At 49.0% G+C, this 14,989-nt stretch overlaps 1 protein-coding gene across 1 annotated transcript in view; it reads right to left on the bottom strand.

The window, feature by feature from the left end:
* Positions 1–10,472: 10,472 nt before the first annotated feature.
* The window catches only part of LOC144169958 (BMP and activin membrane-bound inhibitor homolog), a 58,334-nt gene continuing 53,817 nt past the window's right edge, over positions 10,473–14,989 (bottom strand). Inside the window, exon 3 of the mRNA XM_077699421.1 lies at positions 10,473–14,904. Within this exon, the coding sequence (XP_077555547.1) occupies positions 14,609–14,904 (296 nt within the window). The 3' untranslated portion in view covers positions 10,473–14,608. The remainder of the gene's footprint in view (positions 14,905–14,989) is intronic.

Here is a 14,989-nt window from a genome sequence, read left to right as displayed (position 1 = left end):
GTTTGTGCCGTATTTGTCTCACGCGAACCGCGCGAACTTTGTAATATATGTAGTCGCAATGTTTATTATAGAACAAGCTTAGCGTGGCTTCAGTTGACTTCGATCGGGGCAGGCTTGCTAAAAAAATGTTGCAGTACGTTCAAAATCGGCATCAAAAATATGTGTTACTAGGTTCATAGCCCAGGTTTTTTGTAAACCAGATCACAAACCTGTGGACAAACCACGCAGAAAACGCTAAGTTAAGTTGGCCGCACAACCGCGCGCTGAAGAAGCAAGGTTCTCGCACGCGAAAAGAAGAAACTTGTAGAGCAGACACGCATGCACTACACACCGCAACTTAGAGCTCAGCGGACCGGCGCACACCGTCAACGCTGCCGCCGACACCGCGCAACACGCGACCGGAGCGCCCGCCCTGGAAGGCGCAGTTACGAAACTGAAATAAGTATCTAAAAAAAAAATGTTGCACGACACGACCGCGCCGAACAGCACCGCCAAACGCCGCCTCAAATGGTCCACAGGATAAAGCTGAACATTATTCTGTGGTCTGGTCCACAGAATAAAGCTGAACACTATCCTGTGGACTGGTCCACAGAATAAAGCTGAACACTATCCTGTGGACTGGTCCACAGAATAGGCACTGCGTAAACATTTATTCCTCCTCCCCCTTTCATCGTCGCAAGCACCCTTTCAAACGGAGTAAGTACCATGGAAAGAAAGCGCAACTTACTCGACTCTAAAAGTTCGCGACCTTTCATATCTCCAGGAAAGAATGTATGGTGGTTTAGTAATGCTCGCTGTTGTGTGGTTGGTTGCTGCTCGTCTCGCCAACAGAACAAGGAAGGCGGAACGAGCTCTACGTAGAAAGTATAGCGCTCGTCCTGATACCTTTTCTGGTCACGTGCAAGCTTTGCGCAACAACCACATTTGAGGAATGTCGCAGTCGCGAGTAATATACGCCAATACATGCGGCACTTAAATTATCCACTTCTTTGACCTTATAACCCGCGACGTATTTGTGAAGTCGCAAGCAGTAAAACCTAGTAGGGATTATCGCCGGTGTGACGGTGCTCTACGTAGGTGCCGTCCTGAGTTCGGACGGTGAAGTTAGACGGTGGACGGTGAAGTCAGTAGATAACTGTGCTACGATTCGACAACTTGAGCTTTAATAATCGCCCCATGTTCTAATATGGCGGGCACCAACACTGTTACAAGCGCCAAAGGTGGCGCCATGGTCTCCTGTTAAATCATTAAAGATTTCGGGAGCAGGAGGTTGTTATTTATGATGCCGCTAGAAAGTGCGCTAATTAGCACGCAAATTTCTTTCCTTCGCCGTTCGCTTTACCGACGCCACCCTATTGCAAGATGTTAATACGTGACATTAGGTAATTTATTTCTTATTTATTTACAAGTACCCTCCAGGCCGAAGCATTATAAAAGGAAGTGGTAAATAAAAACATAAAAAACGGGGACCACATATACATTTCAAGGAGGTTCAAAAACAATATTCAACTACGAACACAATTTATGCAGTGCTAGTAAAAAAATGACAATAGAGGTAATTGGCAACAAAACGTTTACAAGGCTAGGGATTTTAATTTCGCTGGTGATAATAGGCCTGAATATAGGCGGGAAGGCGCGGTTTCAGTCCGTTGAAGTCCGCGGAAGAAAAGAGTAGTGTAAGAACTAGAGTGACGAGGGGACAGCAACTTTGTGCGCCTGGTCACGTCGTTCAGACAACCAATGAATGAATTCTTTTTTAAAAAATGGGTGATGGTAAAGTTTGTGGAAGAGACAAAGGCGAGAAATTTTTCTACGGAGCGCTAAGGCTTGTAAATTAAGTGTTGATTTTATGGGACTTGCGCTGGCCACTCTATTGTAGTTGCAAAGAATGAAACGGGTGGAATTGTTCTGGTCCATTTCTAGTTAATAAATAAAATTGGCCGGGTCAAGATCCCAGGTTGAAGCGCCAGATTCAAGCGTTGACCTTATAAGCGATTTGTACAGAAGCAGTTTTATAGATGACGAGACTTGGGAGAAGTTGCGTATCATAGAGCCCAAGGTATGGTTAGCGTTAGCGGTAATGTGTTCGATGTCGATATCACATTTCAAGTTATTAGTGATGTTAACTCCTAGATATTCATATGGCGCAACTGGTTCTGATGGTAGCTCTTTGAGAGAGCACATAGGAGTTATCGTTGAAGTACGAGTTATACTCATTGCCTTGCATTTATAAATGTTGAGCTCCATTCGCCAGTTATCCCACCAGGTGGCTATATTATCCAGGTCTGCCTGAAAGACAGTTACATTGGCGCCATTTTTAATTTCACGAAACACAACAAAATCGTCAGCAAAGAGATGAATAGGTGATGAGACAAAATTAGGCAGGTCGTTCATGTACTACATCAAAAATAGCAACGTTCGGTGCTAAAACTGAACCCTGTGGGACTCCAGACGCTACTATTGCAGGGGAAGTGTTGAAATTATTAGCTGAAACAAAGTGGTGCCGGTTAATAACAAAACAATCTATGCCATTTGAATAAATTGCTTTCGAGGTTTAGGTTACGAAGATTAGTAGTCGGTGATATACCTTGTCCAATGCTTTCGACAAGTACAAAAATATGCAGTCTGCGGATGAACGCTCGTCGAGAATGGCATGAATTTTCTGGGTGAATGATAAGAGTTGTGTTTGACAGGAATAGTGTTTACGAAATCCGTGTTGAGCGGGATGAAAGAAAGAATTAGATTTAAAAAATCGGACAAGGTTAGTGTAAATGAAGTGTTCAAAAGTTTTACAAGGGATGCTGGTGAGCGATGTCGGACGGCATTTGCTAGATGATATATTATTACCGTATTTAAGGACAGGAACCACCTCTCCGATGTTCCACTCAAAAGGCAGCCACCCTGATTCTAAATTTTGTTGAAAGAGCTTAGCAAGCAAGATCGAAGAGTACCGGCATGTGCTTTTTAAAAGCTTCGCATTGATTTCGTCAATGCCGGCAGAATACATTTTTAACGAATTTATTATGCGTACAATTCCAGCCGGGTCGCAAGGCGAAAGCCTTGCGATATGTATTAATAATTTCTTCACGGCTACATCGTATTTACGTCTCTTTCTCCGCTTACGTTTCTTTGTATTTAACTGGGAACCATGCCTTCTTTTCGTTTCCGCTGAGATATTTTTAGCACGTCACCGTCATACGTCCTGTCGGCTTGGGCATGGTTGGTGCCTAAAAAGGTGCGAGAAGTATCGATCCGCACTCATCCTTTAATTCCGCCACGGATGTGCACACAACGGGCTGGAATACTCGCTCACTGCACGGTGGGGTGGCTCGACGGTTCAGTAACAATCGAGCTTTATTAATGCGAAAGGATGGGGTGGATCGGTAAGTCGAAAATTTGACGCTGTCATCGCCGTAATGAAGAGAGGGCGCACAAAATGACCGGCGCAAATGATGATGATGATGATGAATAAACTTTATTGGAGACCGGGTGCTGATGTTAGGGCACCCGCCCGGTGGGAGGCTTCCTTAGTCCGGGATGCCTTGGGCTATGCTGGCCATCCGTGCCCTCTCCACCAATCGTCGCTGGTGTGGAAGGTCGGAGCTGGTCAGCAGCTCCACCCACTGCTCATGGGTAGGGTTGGGGTTAGGGGTGAGGGAAGGGGATTGCTGGCACTCCCATACAATGTGGTACAGGTTGCCTGGTTGGGGGCAGGATTTGCATGTGACAGGGTATAGGGGGAGATACATGGCATGTAGCAGGGTGTTGTGTGGGTAGGAGTTAGTCTGTAGTCGCCGGAAGGTAGTAGCTTCATCACGAGAGAGGTTTGGGTTGTGGAATGGGTAAATAACAAAAAAATATCAGTGCCCTTCCATTCTGCGAATAAAGATGACCAGCGAAGCTGTGGTGCGTGCTGTTTGAGTCGTCCTAGCGGCCAACTGCCTTATTATTTGTTTCCGGACAGTTCCGGCAAAACAACAGCTACAGTCGTTTTCTGTAACCACACTCCCTCCGTAGAGGGCCACGTATTAACTGCAACCAATAATTCTGTATCGTTTACAACTCCACTGTAAACTAACTATGACATGTAAATGAAACTCGGCGTAATGGTAGAGTCGTCTTAACGGCTAATTTTCACATAACTTGTTTCGGGATACTTCCGATAACACAAGAGTTAGAGCCATCTTCTGCAGTCATACTCCATCCGTAGATTGCCATGCTTCACTCCGCAACAGACCAAGCTGACACCTGTTTCCTTGAAGGCGACTCTACCTCTAAACACAGATGCATTGGTAGGGAGACAATTTTTAGGGCGGTATAAGCCGCCTTGTCTCAAGATATTGTTACGGGAACAATATTGCAGGTGACAGGTGCGGTCATACGCTTGATGCGATGGGGGCCTTTGAAGCGAGGAAACAGTTTCTCGAAGAGCCCAATGCGACGGCAAGAAGTACGGACGAGGGCCAAGGAGCCGGGCGTAAAGTGGGCGGTGCGATGTTGCTGGTCATAGCTGTGCTTCTGAGAAAACTGGGAGGTTCAGAGTTTGGCACGGGCAACCTGGCGGGCCACATCATCGTGGGCAACAGCATCGCGAGCATATTCTGTATCTAGAGGTGTCGCATCAGGAAGTAGGGTATCTAATGGCAGAGTGGGATCACGGCCATAGAGAAGAAAGAATGGAGAATAGCCGGCGGTATCATGGCGGGATGAATTATATGCTAAAGTATACGGCAAAGTGACGTCCCAATCCAGATGGTACGCGGAAAAAACGTACATCGCGGGCATGCCGGTGATAGTCTTGTTCAGTCTTTCAGTCAAGCTATTAGTCTGATGAGGCGGTAGTTAGCTTGTGCTTCGTGTGGTAAGACTCGAAGAGCGAAGGGGGTCATCAACAACCCGAGACAGGAAGTACCGGCCACGGTCGGTAAGAAGCTGACGGGGAGCACCGTGTTGTAGGATGACATTGCGAAGCAGGAAATCAGCAACGTCCGTGGCACAACGGGTGGGGAGAGCACGCGTAATAGCGTAGCGGGTCGCGTGATCGGTCGCGACAGCGATGCACCGATTTCCTGAACGGGAGAGAGGAAAAAGGCCGAGTAGGTCCGAACCAACACGAAAGAAAGGTTCGGAAAGAATCTCTATCGGTTGGAGCTGTCCGGCTGGGCACAAGGAAGGGGTTTTCCGGCACCCCGCACAGGTCACATGCCGTTACGTAGCGGCGGACTGATCGGTAGAGACCAGGCCAATAAAAGCGCTTACGTACACGGTCGTAAGTTCGAGCGACGCCAAGGTGGCCACGGCTCGTCGTGCAACTGCTGGAGGATGTCAGGCCAGAAGTGCTCATGAACAACGAGAAGCTTGTCAGGGCCATCGGCGCGAAAGTTTGGGTGAACAGCCTGCTGTCGCAAAGTAAAAACGCGTTCAACGCAGGGTTTTACTGCATGGGGGTGAGACGGTCAATGATCGCCAGCAATGATTGGTCGCGGCGCTGGTGGCCTGCGATGTTGATAAAGTCAGATAGTGCAAGGACGCAAGAATCTATGTCATGGTCAGCTGCATCACGTTGGTCGACTGGTTAACGCGAGGGGCAGTCGTCGTCGCTATGGAGCCTGCTAGACTTGTAGGCCACAGAGTAGTCATGCTCCTGAAGGCGTAATGCCCAGCGACCAAGACGACCTGCGGGATCTTTTAGGGAAGCAAGCCAGCATAGGGCATGGTGGTCAATTACCACGGAAAAAAGGCCTTCCGTACAAATATGGGCGGAATTTGTTCACGGTCCATACAAGAACCAGACATTTGCGCTCGGTGATTGAGTAGTTCCGCTTGGAAAATGAGAAAAGGTGACTGGCGTATACGCTATCACTCGTCGGAGGCCGGCGTGCTCCTGAACCAGTACATCCCCTAGCCCATGGCCACTCGCGTCTATGGACTTCGATCGGAGCGGAATCGTCCACGTGCTCCAGAATAGGCGGATTCGTGAGATGGTCGACAAGAGTTGAAAAAGCGGAAGCTTGCTCAGGGCCCTCATCTTCTATGCTTAGGCTCCACTCGGCGCTCATCTTGAATCGGGTTCTTTACCAGCTACCTGTTTTGTCTTCCTCGGAGTCCCAGTATGCTCATCTGGAAGCGCTGCACCGACAGGGCGTTAAGATATCCCTATAGGAGTTCCCCAGGCGGCGGCAAACAAAAAAGTCCTGGAAGAGTCCCATTTTCCACCTCTTCGTTTGATCGCGTCTCAGCGGTTGCTCTTGCAGCTTGTCCGGCTGGGAGAGTCCGCAGCCGGAAAGGCCTTGCTCAGGCGTCTCCGCCTAAGGGTGGAATCTCGCATATACGCGGCGCTCAACACTCTCAGCATTCTCTACCCGCAACGGCGGAAGAACCAACATCGCTTGGAGCCTCCGTGGTCTTTCGAGAGTTTGGAGTGTCAGCTCATCATCCCGGGCATCCGCTCGAAGAGATATACACCAGTGGCGGAAGCGAGAATGTTAGCACTTGAGCACTTGGACCGGTCGTACAGAGATTGTGTTCATGTGTTCACGGACGGATCTGTCGACAGAGAAGCCGATACCAGCGCAGCGGCCTTTGTGATTCCCGGCATGAACGTTTCCTGGGCGGTTCGCATTGACCAGTTGACGTCATCAACAACGGCAGAGTGCATAGCGATCGAGGCGGCCTTGAAAAAGATCAAATCGCTTCGGGTGCAGCATGCGGTAATTCTAACGGATTTCAAGTCGGCCCTACAACTCTTGCAGCTTGGATTTCCCGCAGATAAAATTTGCCAACGCTCCCTGCGTCTTCTACAGCAGATAATGGAAAACGGATTTTGCGTTCGCTTCCAGTGGGTCCCTTCCCACGTAGGAGTGCTTGGAAACGAGGCCGCGGACCAGTTGGCTCGTGAAGCGACATCGTGCACTCGTCTTCTGAAGGTGGCTCCAGATGAACGGCGCATTTTAAAAACAATCATACAAGATCATTTCCGCTCTCTTTGGCGACCACAACATCGACCTTGTGTCACAAAAGGAATGAAGAGGACGGAGGCAACCTTACTGTTCCGCATCCGGACCAACTCAGCGCGGACACCAGCGTGGCTCCATAAGCTGAACAGTATCGCTTCACCTCTGTGTGGAACGTGTGGTGCTACAGGCGACATCGGTCATTTTATTATGGACTGCCAAGAGCATGCGGAGGAGCGGTTAGCTTTGTTTAAAGAACTGCGAAGGATGGCCGCTCCGCATGCCTCTTTGAACGATTTAATTTTCCAGGAAGGCCATTGGATCACGAGGAGGGACATCTTTCGTTTGATCCTGCAATTTTTACGTGTCACAAGCCTCAGCGAGTCATGGTGAATTCCCGCGCATAGCGGTAAAAAGGTGCTGATCGGATGAGCAATTGCCGGCATACCACGCAAGGCTAGGTCCACCCGTCAATAAACATCACCACCACCACCACCACCACCACCCAGGAAAACGGCCGGGTTATGGTGCTTAGAGGAGCACTGACACGAAAATTTTGTTACACTTTTATTGCTTTTATCGATGCTTAATGGTCTGGCGAACCTAAACAGCACTTCAAGTACTTTAGCGCGCGATAGTTAATTACATTAAACGGCCTGAAAATCGTTTGTTTCAAATTCCCGCGCTTTCATCCCGAACGGCGCATATGACAGAATCCCGGCCTGACCTCACCGCTTTGTGCGGACGTCACCGGCGCCCGCTTGAGAGGGTGTTGCGCCCGCTCGCCGCTCGTGGGGCCGCGCGCCTGAAGTGACGTCACGAGTTTTTGACAAGCGCTGTCGCGTCACTTCTTTTGGCTTCACGGGGTGATGTCACACTGATGTCCATTTGCTGAGTGCCGCTCCGCGCGCTGCTCCGTCGGCGCGATAAATGAGATCCAATTTAACTATGTTCTTCGCGTCGCAGGAAGCGAACTGTGCAATAATATTAACGCCGAAAATTGGTGTCAGTGCTCCTTTAAGCAAATCCGCGCGGGGCCTGGCAATTTCTGCGAAGCTCTCAACGAAGCGGCGAAAGTAGGGGCCGAGCCCTACAAAGCTGCGAACGTCTTTCGCAGATCGGGGATCAGGAAAGTCTTTTAAGGCGAGTATTTTTTCTGGGTCAGGTTGGACTCCGGTAGCGTTGACGAGGTGCTCAAGGATCTTTATTTGACGGCAACCGAAGTGGCACTTGGACGAATTGAGCTGAAGTCCAGCTCTGCGAAAAACCGCCAGGATGTCGGAAAGACGATGTAGGTGTGTCTCAAACGTGAGAGAAAAGACGATAATGTCGTCCAGATAGCGGAGGCATGTCATCCATTTAAATCCACGGAGAACAGCTCAATCATCCTTTCGAACGTGGCTGGCGCATTGCAGAGAACAAGCGGCATGTCCTTAAATTGGTACAGTCCGTCTGGTGTTACAAAAGTGGTTTTTCCGCGGTCTATGGCATTAACTGCAATTTCCCAATATCCGGATCTAAGGTCAGTGAACGAGAAATACGACGCGCCATTCAGGCAGTTGAGGGCGTCGTCAACGCGAGGAAATTAGAGTTCCTGTAGCTTCCGCAGGGAGCTCCCTGCGGGAGCTATATACAGGAACTCTAGAGGAAATGGGTAAGCGTCCTTTTTGGTTATTTTGTTTAAATGTCTGTAGTCCACACAGAATTGCCGTGAGCCGTCTTTCTTTTTGACAAGCACAACAGGTGACGCCCATGAACTAGAAGATGGCCCAATAACATCTTTTCTCAACATCTCCTCTACTTCCATAGGACGTCCTTACTTACTCCTTTGTAATTTTTTCCATACGCTGAATGTGTGGCGAACAGTTTTACGATCCCCCGGACTTGAATGGGCGCAGCAAGGTGGCGCTACGCTCGCGTGCGATTCTTGTCTACATCGCTATGTTGTCGGAAATAATCTGCTGGATCCCAGCCAAAGACAGCTTCACTGTAGAAAACGGGTCAAAATTTCTCCGGGCACTTGTTTGCTTACGTGCTTTGAAGGCGAAAGCCTTGCGATGTGTATTAACTTCTTTACCGCTGCATCGTATTTGTGTCTTTCTTCACCTACGTGTCCTTGTGTTTTGGCACGAACTTTATTCGTGGCATCCGTCACGTAGAAAGGAACTACGACTTTTGTTCTACTGCTCGCAACGTGCTGGGCGGTAACGCATCGGGCCGATACTGTGGAGTCCTCAGTTCAAATTTCATCGGAGTGAATACGTGTTTTTATTCGTGTACTGTTTGCAACGACGGCCACTTTCTTCACCGGGCAACAGCAACAAGAGCAACGACGACGCTCTTTCGGCTTTCGCCTTAAAAGATGGTCGGATTGACGCCGAATTTCTCAGGAGAGCCCCTTTAAACTAAGTAAGGTAATCGGGTTGAAAAGAAAATCGTGTCAATTTTGAGTCTGAATAAAAATCACACCCATGGATTACGGAGCGGAAGACGAGCACGCTGCCCTTGCGCCACGAGTGCTCGGTGCACATGGTTAAAGATGGAACTAGGGAATGCGTTCTGCCTTCGACGTGTTATGCCTCGCTACACGGTAACTTTCAACTGACAATCGTACTCTCGCCCACAACTGCTCCCTATGAATTACAGTAGAGCATTCGATAGACAATTGGTTCAACGGCCTTCGGAAGACCTTTGAAACAGCCGTGTAGCACAGGCATTAAAGGCATGCACTGAGGCCTAGGTCAGTTATTTGAGCATCTCTATTACAAGAAGTAGCAATCAGGCGAGTGTAAACAGTATCAAGGAACGCGGGTATGTGCTGGCCTGACGTTAGGCCTAACGCCATGCTTCGAGGCCGTTTGTCGTCAACCGGTGCCCACAGCTTGACGTACAGTGAGTTTGACGTTCCTCGACACGTCGACACAACTTTGCGGCTGCCCAATAGTAGGCCTCGCTTACCATCTTTCGCGGTTGGAATTAAGTGAGTTTCCGAATGCTAGTTCTATAAAATTAAACGAAGTTGTTTATTTGCACGGCCCCTTCAGGCTTGCACTTCAGTTTGATCTTATACTAGGGGCAAGAATGCTGCCTCAAGTGTTACAGAGAGGAAAAATAATTATTTCTTGCTGTCATTATGCTTTGCTCGTTACGTTCGCACATGACCACCAATTTACTAGAATATATCAGCAGATAAACTGTAAAAGGGTGGAAAGCTGGGCGAGTTGGTAAGGTGACATCTGGAAACAGCGCAACACGGACGAGGACAAAAGAAGTAGACAAGACGAGCGCTCGTCTTGTCTACTTCTTCCGTCCTCGTCCGTGTTGCGCTGTTTCCAGATATCAGCAGGTACTGCGTCGTTCTGGAACCAATCTAAACATATACCGTTAGCAACAACAACAAACAGCTACTGAGGTGTCTTGACTTACCGTGGGTATTAACATTCGTGAGTATTTTATAAAATCCCAGATCCTTCTTCTAGAGCCCAAGACGTGCAAAAGTGAGGGAACTGCAAGGGTTGCTCAGCGATCAAAGGCTTTATTCTCTTGCATCGTACAGTTGCCGGCGCGGTATTCTTAAATATAATAAATGTATATAATATATATATTTATAACTCGTATGTACAGTGTGGAATAAAAGAAAAGCCTTGGCCGGCATTGGCATAAAAAAAAATTGGCACTTCGCACCGGCGCAGCAAGGAGGTGCCGGTAAACGCGAAATCGCATTGGCACTGGCACTGCGCTTATGGTTTCTCTTTTTTTTTTTTTCGTATTCTTCCGGCTCAACTGCCGGAAGCAAGAGAGCACTGTCGCGAGCGAGCCGCGGGCCTTCGCTTCACGAAGCCAAGCTTAGAAAACTGTACAGCCCCACAATATAAGAAAAATATGTACAAAAATGTCGACTCTATGGCAAGACACGCGGTGGCACCCGGCGCGGGCTGGCTGGCCGGGCTTGGCACGTATACAGGATGCATAATTGGCTGTGGCAGGTACGTGGACACTTCCACCACTTGCGCCTCTGCGCACAGCCGCACCTCGCGGCAACCCAAAGACTGCTCCACTCCTCCGATTCGGAATGCTGTAAGCGTAATGGTTTAAACACGAGCTTCCAGAAGACTACCCGTCTCGCATTCATACCGCATTGTTACGCTGCTTCCCTTGTTCCTATTTTCTTTTCGTAAATGCTTCGGCGAAGCCTGTGCTGCCGTACGAATCTGCCCGCATTAATAATACCGACAGGGGTATATGAAAGACTTAACAACGCTCTGCTCTCTGTCACCGTATGAAAGACTTAACAACGTGTGTTCTCTGTCACCGTAGCGACACTGTTAAGTCGCACTGCACTTTTCATACTTGCCTGCCAATTTAGTTCGCCCTCTGCCCGCTGGGCGGCGGTAGTGCAAAAAAAAAAAAAAAAAACGCGGGTTTGTATTTGCTACTTGCAGCAGCGCAATCTTGCACCTTCAAGCTCGGTGCATAATGCCTGGCTACACTGCCGACCCCTGATCAGTCTCGTGGCAATGAACAATGAGGTGCATTTGTGAAACCCCCTCCCACCCTTAACGATACGCGGCAAACTCCTATTCTTGTACGCACCGATACCAGAAGCTATACGGGGGGCATGATACTTCACCTTCCAACTTTTTGTGTGCCCTCTGTGCAACATTTTTTATTCGCACCCTCTTCTCGTAATTAAGTTAGTAATATTAAATACAACTGTGCATAACGACGCGGGTTGGAATGATCACTCAGGCAGTCGCCCTCTCGCGGAGCTCACACACTACTGGTGAGAAAATTAGGCGTGCGTAGGGATAAACTCGGTCGAGCTATCGCTTTGGGCTGCTCTGGGGTGTCGAGGTGCGGCTATGCGGGGAGGGTTCCCGATCTCCTCAGCCCGACCACAGGCCGGGGCGCACTAGCAGCTTTCTCCGACAACTATTCAGCCATGACTTTGGTTTAAGGCAGGAAGCGATCAGGTCAGAGACGGTTGAGCAGGAAGCGCATCTTTGCAGGGCATCCGTCTGCGCGCACTCTTCTTCTCTACCCACTACTGGGCTACAAACAAGCCTCATGCGCAGGTGTATAAATAACGCAGGTGCGCTTGCATAAGGTGTGCATGGCACCGCCACGAGAAGCGGCGCTAAGGCTAAGCATGAAGATGCGCGTGAGTGCGGGTGCATTATGATTGTCGCTCTAACTACAGCGCTAAGCCGTCTGTGCGTTGTGCGTGTAAGTACCTAAGGTCAGCTGTCACGGCCTTCACCGCAGAGTTATTATGAGAGAAAGCCGTAGACGGCTGCACTTGCAAGCAAGAAAACGAAGCTCGCGTACGCGAAACTTAGCGCGTGATTTTTGAGGTGTTGGCAGAAATAATCGATTCTGAAATAGCCAATAGATTGATGCGAGAAAGTGATGACGAAGGACCCGTTAGTCTGGTCTCTCGGCAGCAGCTTCGTGTACTGCTTAACGCGGATGCGCAGGCAATGTACCTACATATGTTCAACCAGTCATAAAATTTGGATAAAAAAGATTGAAACGCTAGGATATCTTTTTGAAGGAAAAGACTGGTTCCTCATGATTTTGTGTGCCTAAATGGGTATTAATGACGGCTATCAAACGTGGGCTAATCTAAGCCAAGTAAATTTCATAGCTCTCGTTACATCCTATGGCAGGCAAAATTTCACAGGTCAACGAAGATTAGTGAGATACGGCACTCTCCACCGCCTTTTCATGGTTATTTTACGTAGCTCTTGTTGAAAGGCACGTGTTGATTAGTTTTCGTTTCAACTGAAAACCCGTTCAACAGCGGTATAGAAGAAACTATTTTTTCTGCTGGGAATAGACAGCACAATCTACATAAAACGCTAGCTGGGCTAAAAGCCCCCGGCTCGAACATGGGCTTTGGCTTTCTTTGGGCATAGCGCAATGCTTGCATTAGCGGCTATTGGAGGCTACAGCATCTACTGCACAAGATACGGCAACGCATATATGCGGTGACCGGTATACGTTTGGTTCAGCACGTCACATCTAAAACTAGAGCTATATTTCGGCTAAGATGACGCGCTTTTAAATGCGTGAATGCGGACGTGAATACTTTAAGGGCAACTTGAACCGCAGTTCCTACAGTCAAGACGGCACAAGGCTTTCGCCTCATTCCACTGTTGTTGTGGCGCTTCTATTTTGTCATGTTTTGTATATAGGTGAATACGCACTTTTCTATTAGAGTTAGCGTTCTCGTGAAGGCAGCTAAGACGCCAACGCTAGATGGTCAGAGGCAAAGTGGCACAAAGGCATTGCTTAAATGGAGACAGGTCTCCAAAAACTGGCGGCATGGCATACATGCGTAGCTCGCGATTCTTGAAAAACTACCCTGGCAACACGCTTCTATTCTGCGTCTTCTAGCAAGCATACCGGACAACGTGAACTTGGCTGGGCTTACATGCGAGTGATTTAGGTACTCTTTGGAAGCACGGCACAGGTCACTTTTGCCAGCAAAAATATGGCACTATCATTGAAAAGCCGCGGATACTATTTACACATCAGCACAAGAAAAATCAACTTCAAAGGCCGTTCTACATCGCTTACGCTATACTCGCGTGCACCAGGTGTCTACTGAGCTACACGGGCAAAATCGGTGCATAAAGTGTAAAGCGCCAGTAGCTGGTACAAAATTCGAAAGTTTCACTGCAGAAGACTAAGTCTCCCCCATCAAAGTGGACGATGGAACTCTCAGAGCTACTAAATGCACCGTCTCGTCGAACTTCGAGTCAAACTGCTTGTAGTCGAACATTTTCAGCTAAGTGGTATAAAATAAGCGCTGAAAGCATCAAACTACTCCTGTAAGAAGGCTTTGCGACGAGCACTGTGGCGAGACTTTGGCTGAGTGTCTTTTACCCCAATATACCTTAGGAAATGCATTGGTGGGAATAGTAAATGCAGGCTCGTTGAGAATAACGCAGCACTAAAAAAAATCTGTCAATGACTAGTTTCTTGCGGTTACACTAAGCGGGGCTACTAAACTGCCGTCAATATCGTGCATGGCTCCGCGGCAACCGCTGGCTCTAGTCACGCACCGTACGTCGACAGCTCGCGTGCGCCTCTGCCTTTCGGTTATTTTTCACATTATCCAGAAAGCTTAGAGGAATATAACTCCGTGGATGAACTCCAAAAACTGTCGCTTTGGCCTACTTGAAAGACATACCGAAAGTTGCGTCATCAGATTGGAATGGCCGCCATGCAGCAGGTTGCCGTCTGCATCACAGGCTGGACATGAATTCAACCTTTGGTGACCTTAATGTTTTTTTGTGCGTATACAGATCTACCGGATGGTGTTCCCATTTCAAAGGCGCTGTACAGGCCGATGCCTTCCACAAGGTTTATGACCATGAAATACACTATAAGACCGCAAGCTCCAGGGCTGCCCACAGCACAGATCGAAGCACAGGCAGTTTAGTCCCACTGCGTATCCATGCTTTCTACGGCAAGCAATATCAGCCTTTCCATTAAGCACGGCGTCGCAACACAAGCCAGAAACGGCTTCATGTGGTTAACGCAAACGAAATGAAATGGTAGTGGCGAGAAACATGTGAACAAGTTCTTTGCAATGCTGGAAGCCCTCCTCCTAGCCACAGGCCCAAAGAGTAGCTCGGGACTGGTCACTAGACGAGCACGGCACCCTTGTCCGTCGCGGGGCTGGTGCCGCTGAAGCAGCCGCGCAGGCAGACCCGCAGCAGACCCCGATGTCGTCCCTTGTGCAACGCTTCGTGGGCTGCGTGGAGACTGGTGGCTGTGGACGGAAGCTCGCTGTCCTTGCGAAGCAGCCGGGCAGCGAGGAGCACGAGAAGCACCAGCACGGACCCGCCGGCGATGGGCACCGCTATCACCGCCGCCCGGAACCACACCAGGTGCGTGAAGGATGGCGCTGCCGGTTGGTCGCCGTTCCTCGTCCGCGGCTCTGCGTGCGAAAGCCGCTCCATCAGCGATGCTGACACATACATTCAAGAACTGTACGAATGAGTATCCATCATGGGCTCTGCGGC

The sequence above is a fragment of the Haemaphysalis longicornis genome, unplaced genomic scaffold (assembly GCF_048455015.1).
Source record: "Haemaphysalis longicornis isolate Haplotype H1 unplaced genomic scaffold, Haemaphysalis longicornis Haplotype H1 scaffold_2, whole genome shotgun sequence".
Taxonomy (NCBI): Eukaryota; Metazoa; Arthropoda; class Arachnida; order Ixodida; family Ixodidae; genus Haemaphysalis; species Haemaphysalis longicornis.
The sequence above is the reverse complement of the archived record's forward strand: the minus strand, read 5'-3'. Positions and strand labels throughout refer to the sequence as shown.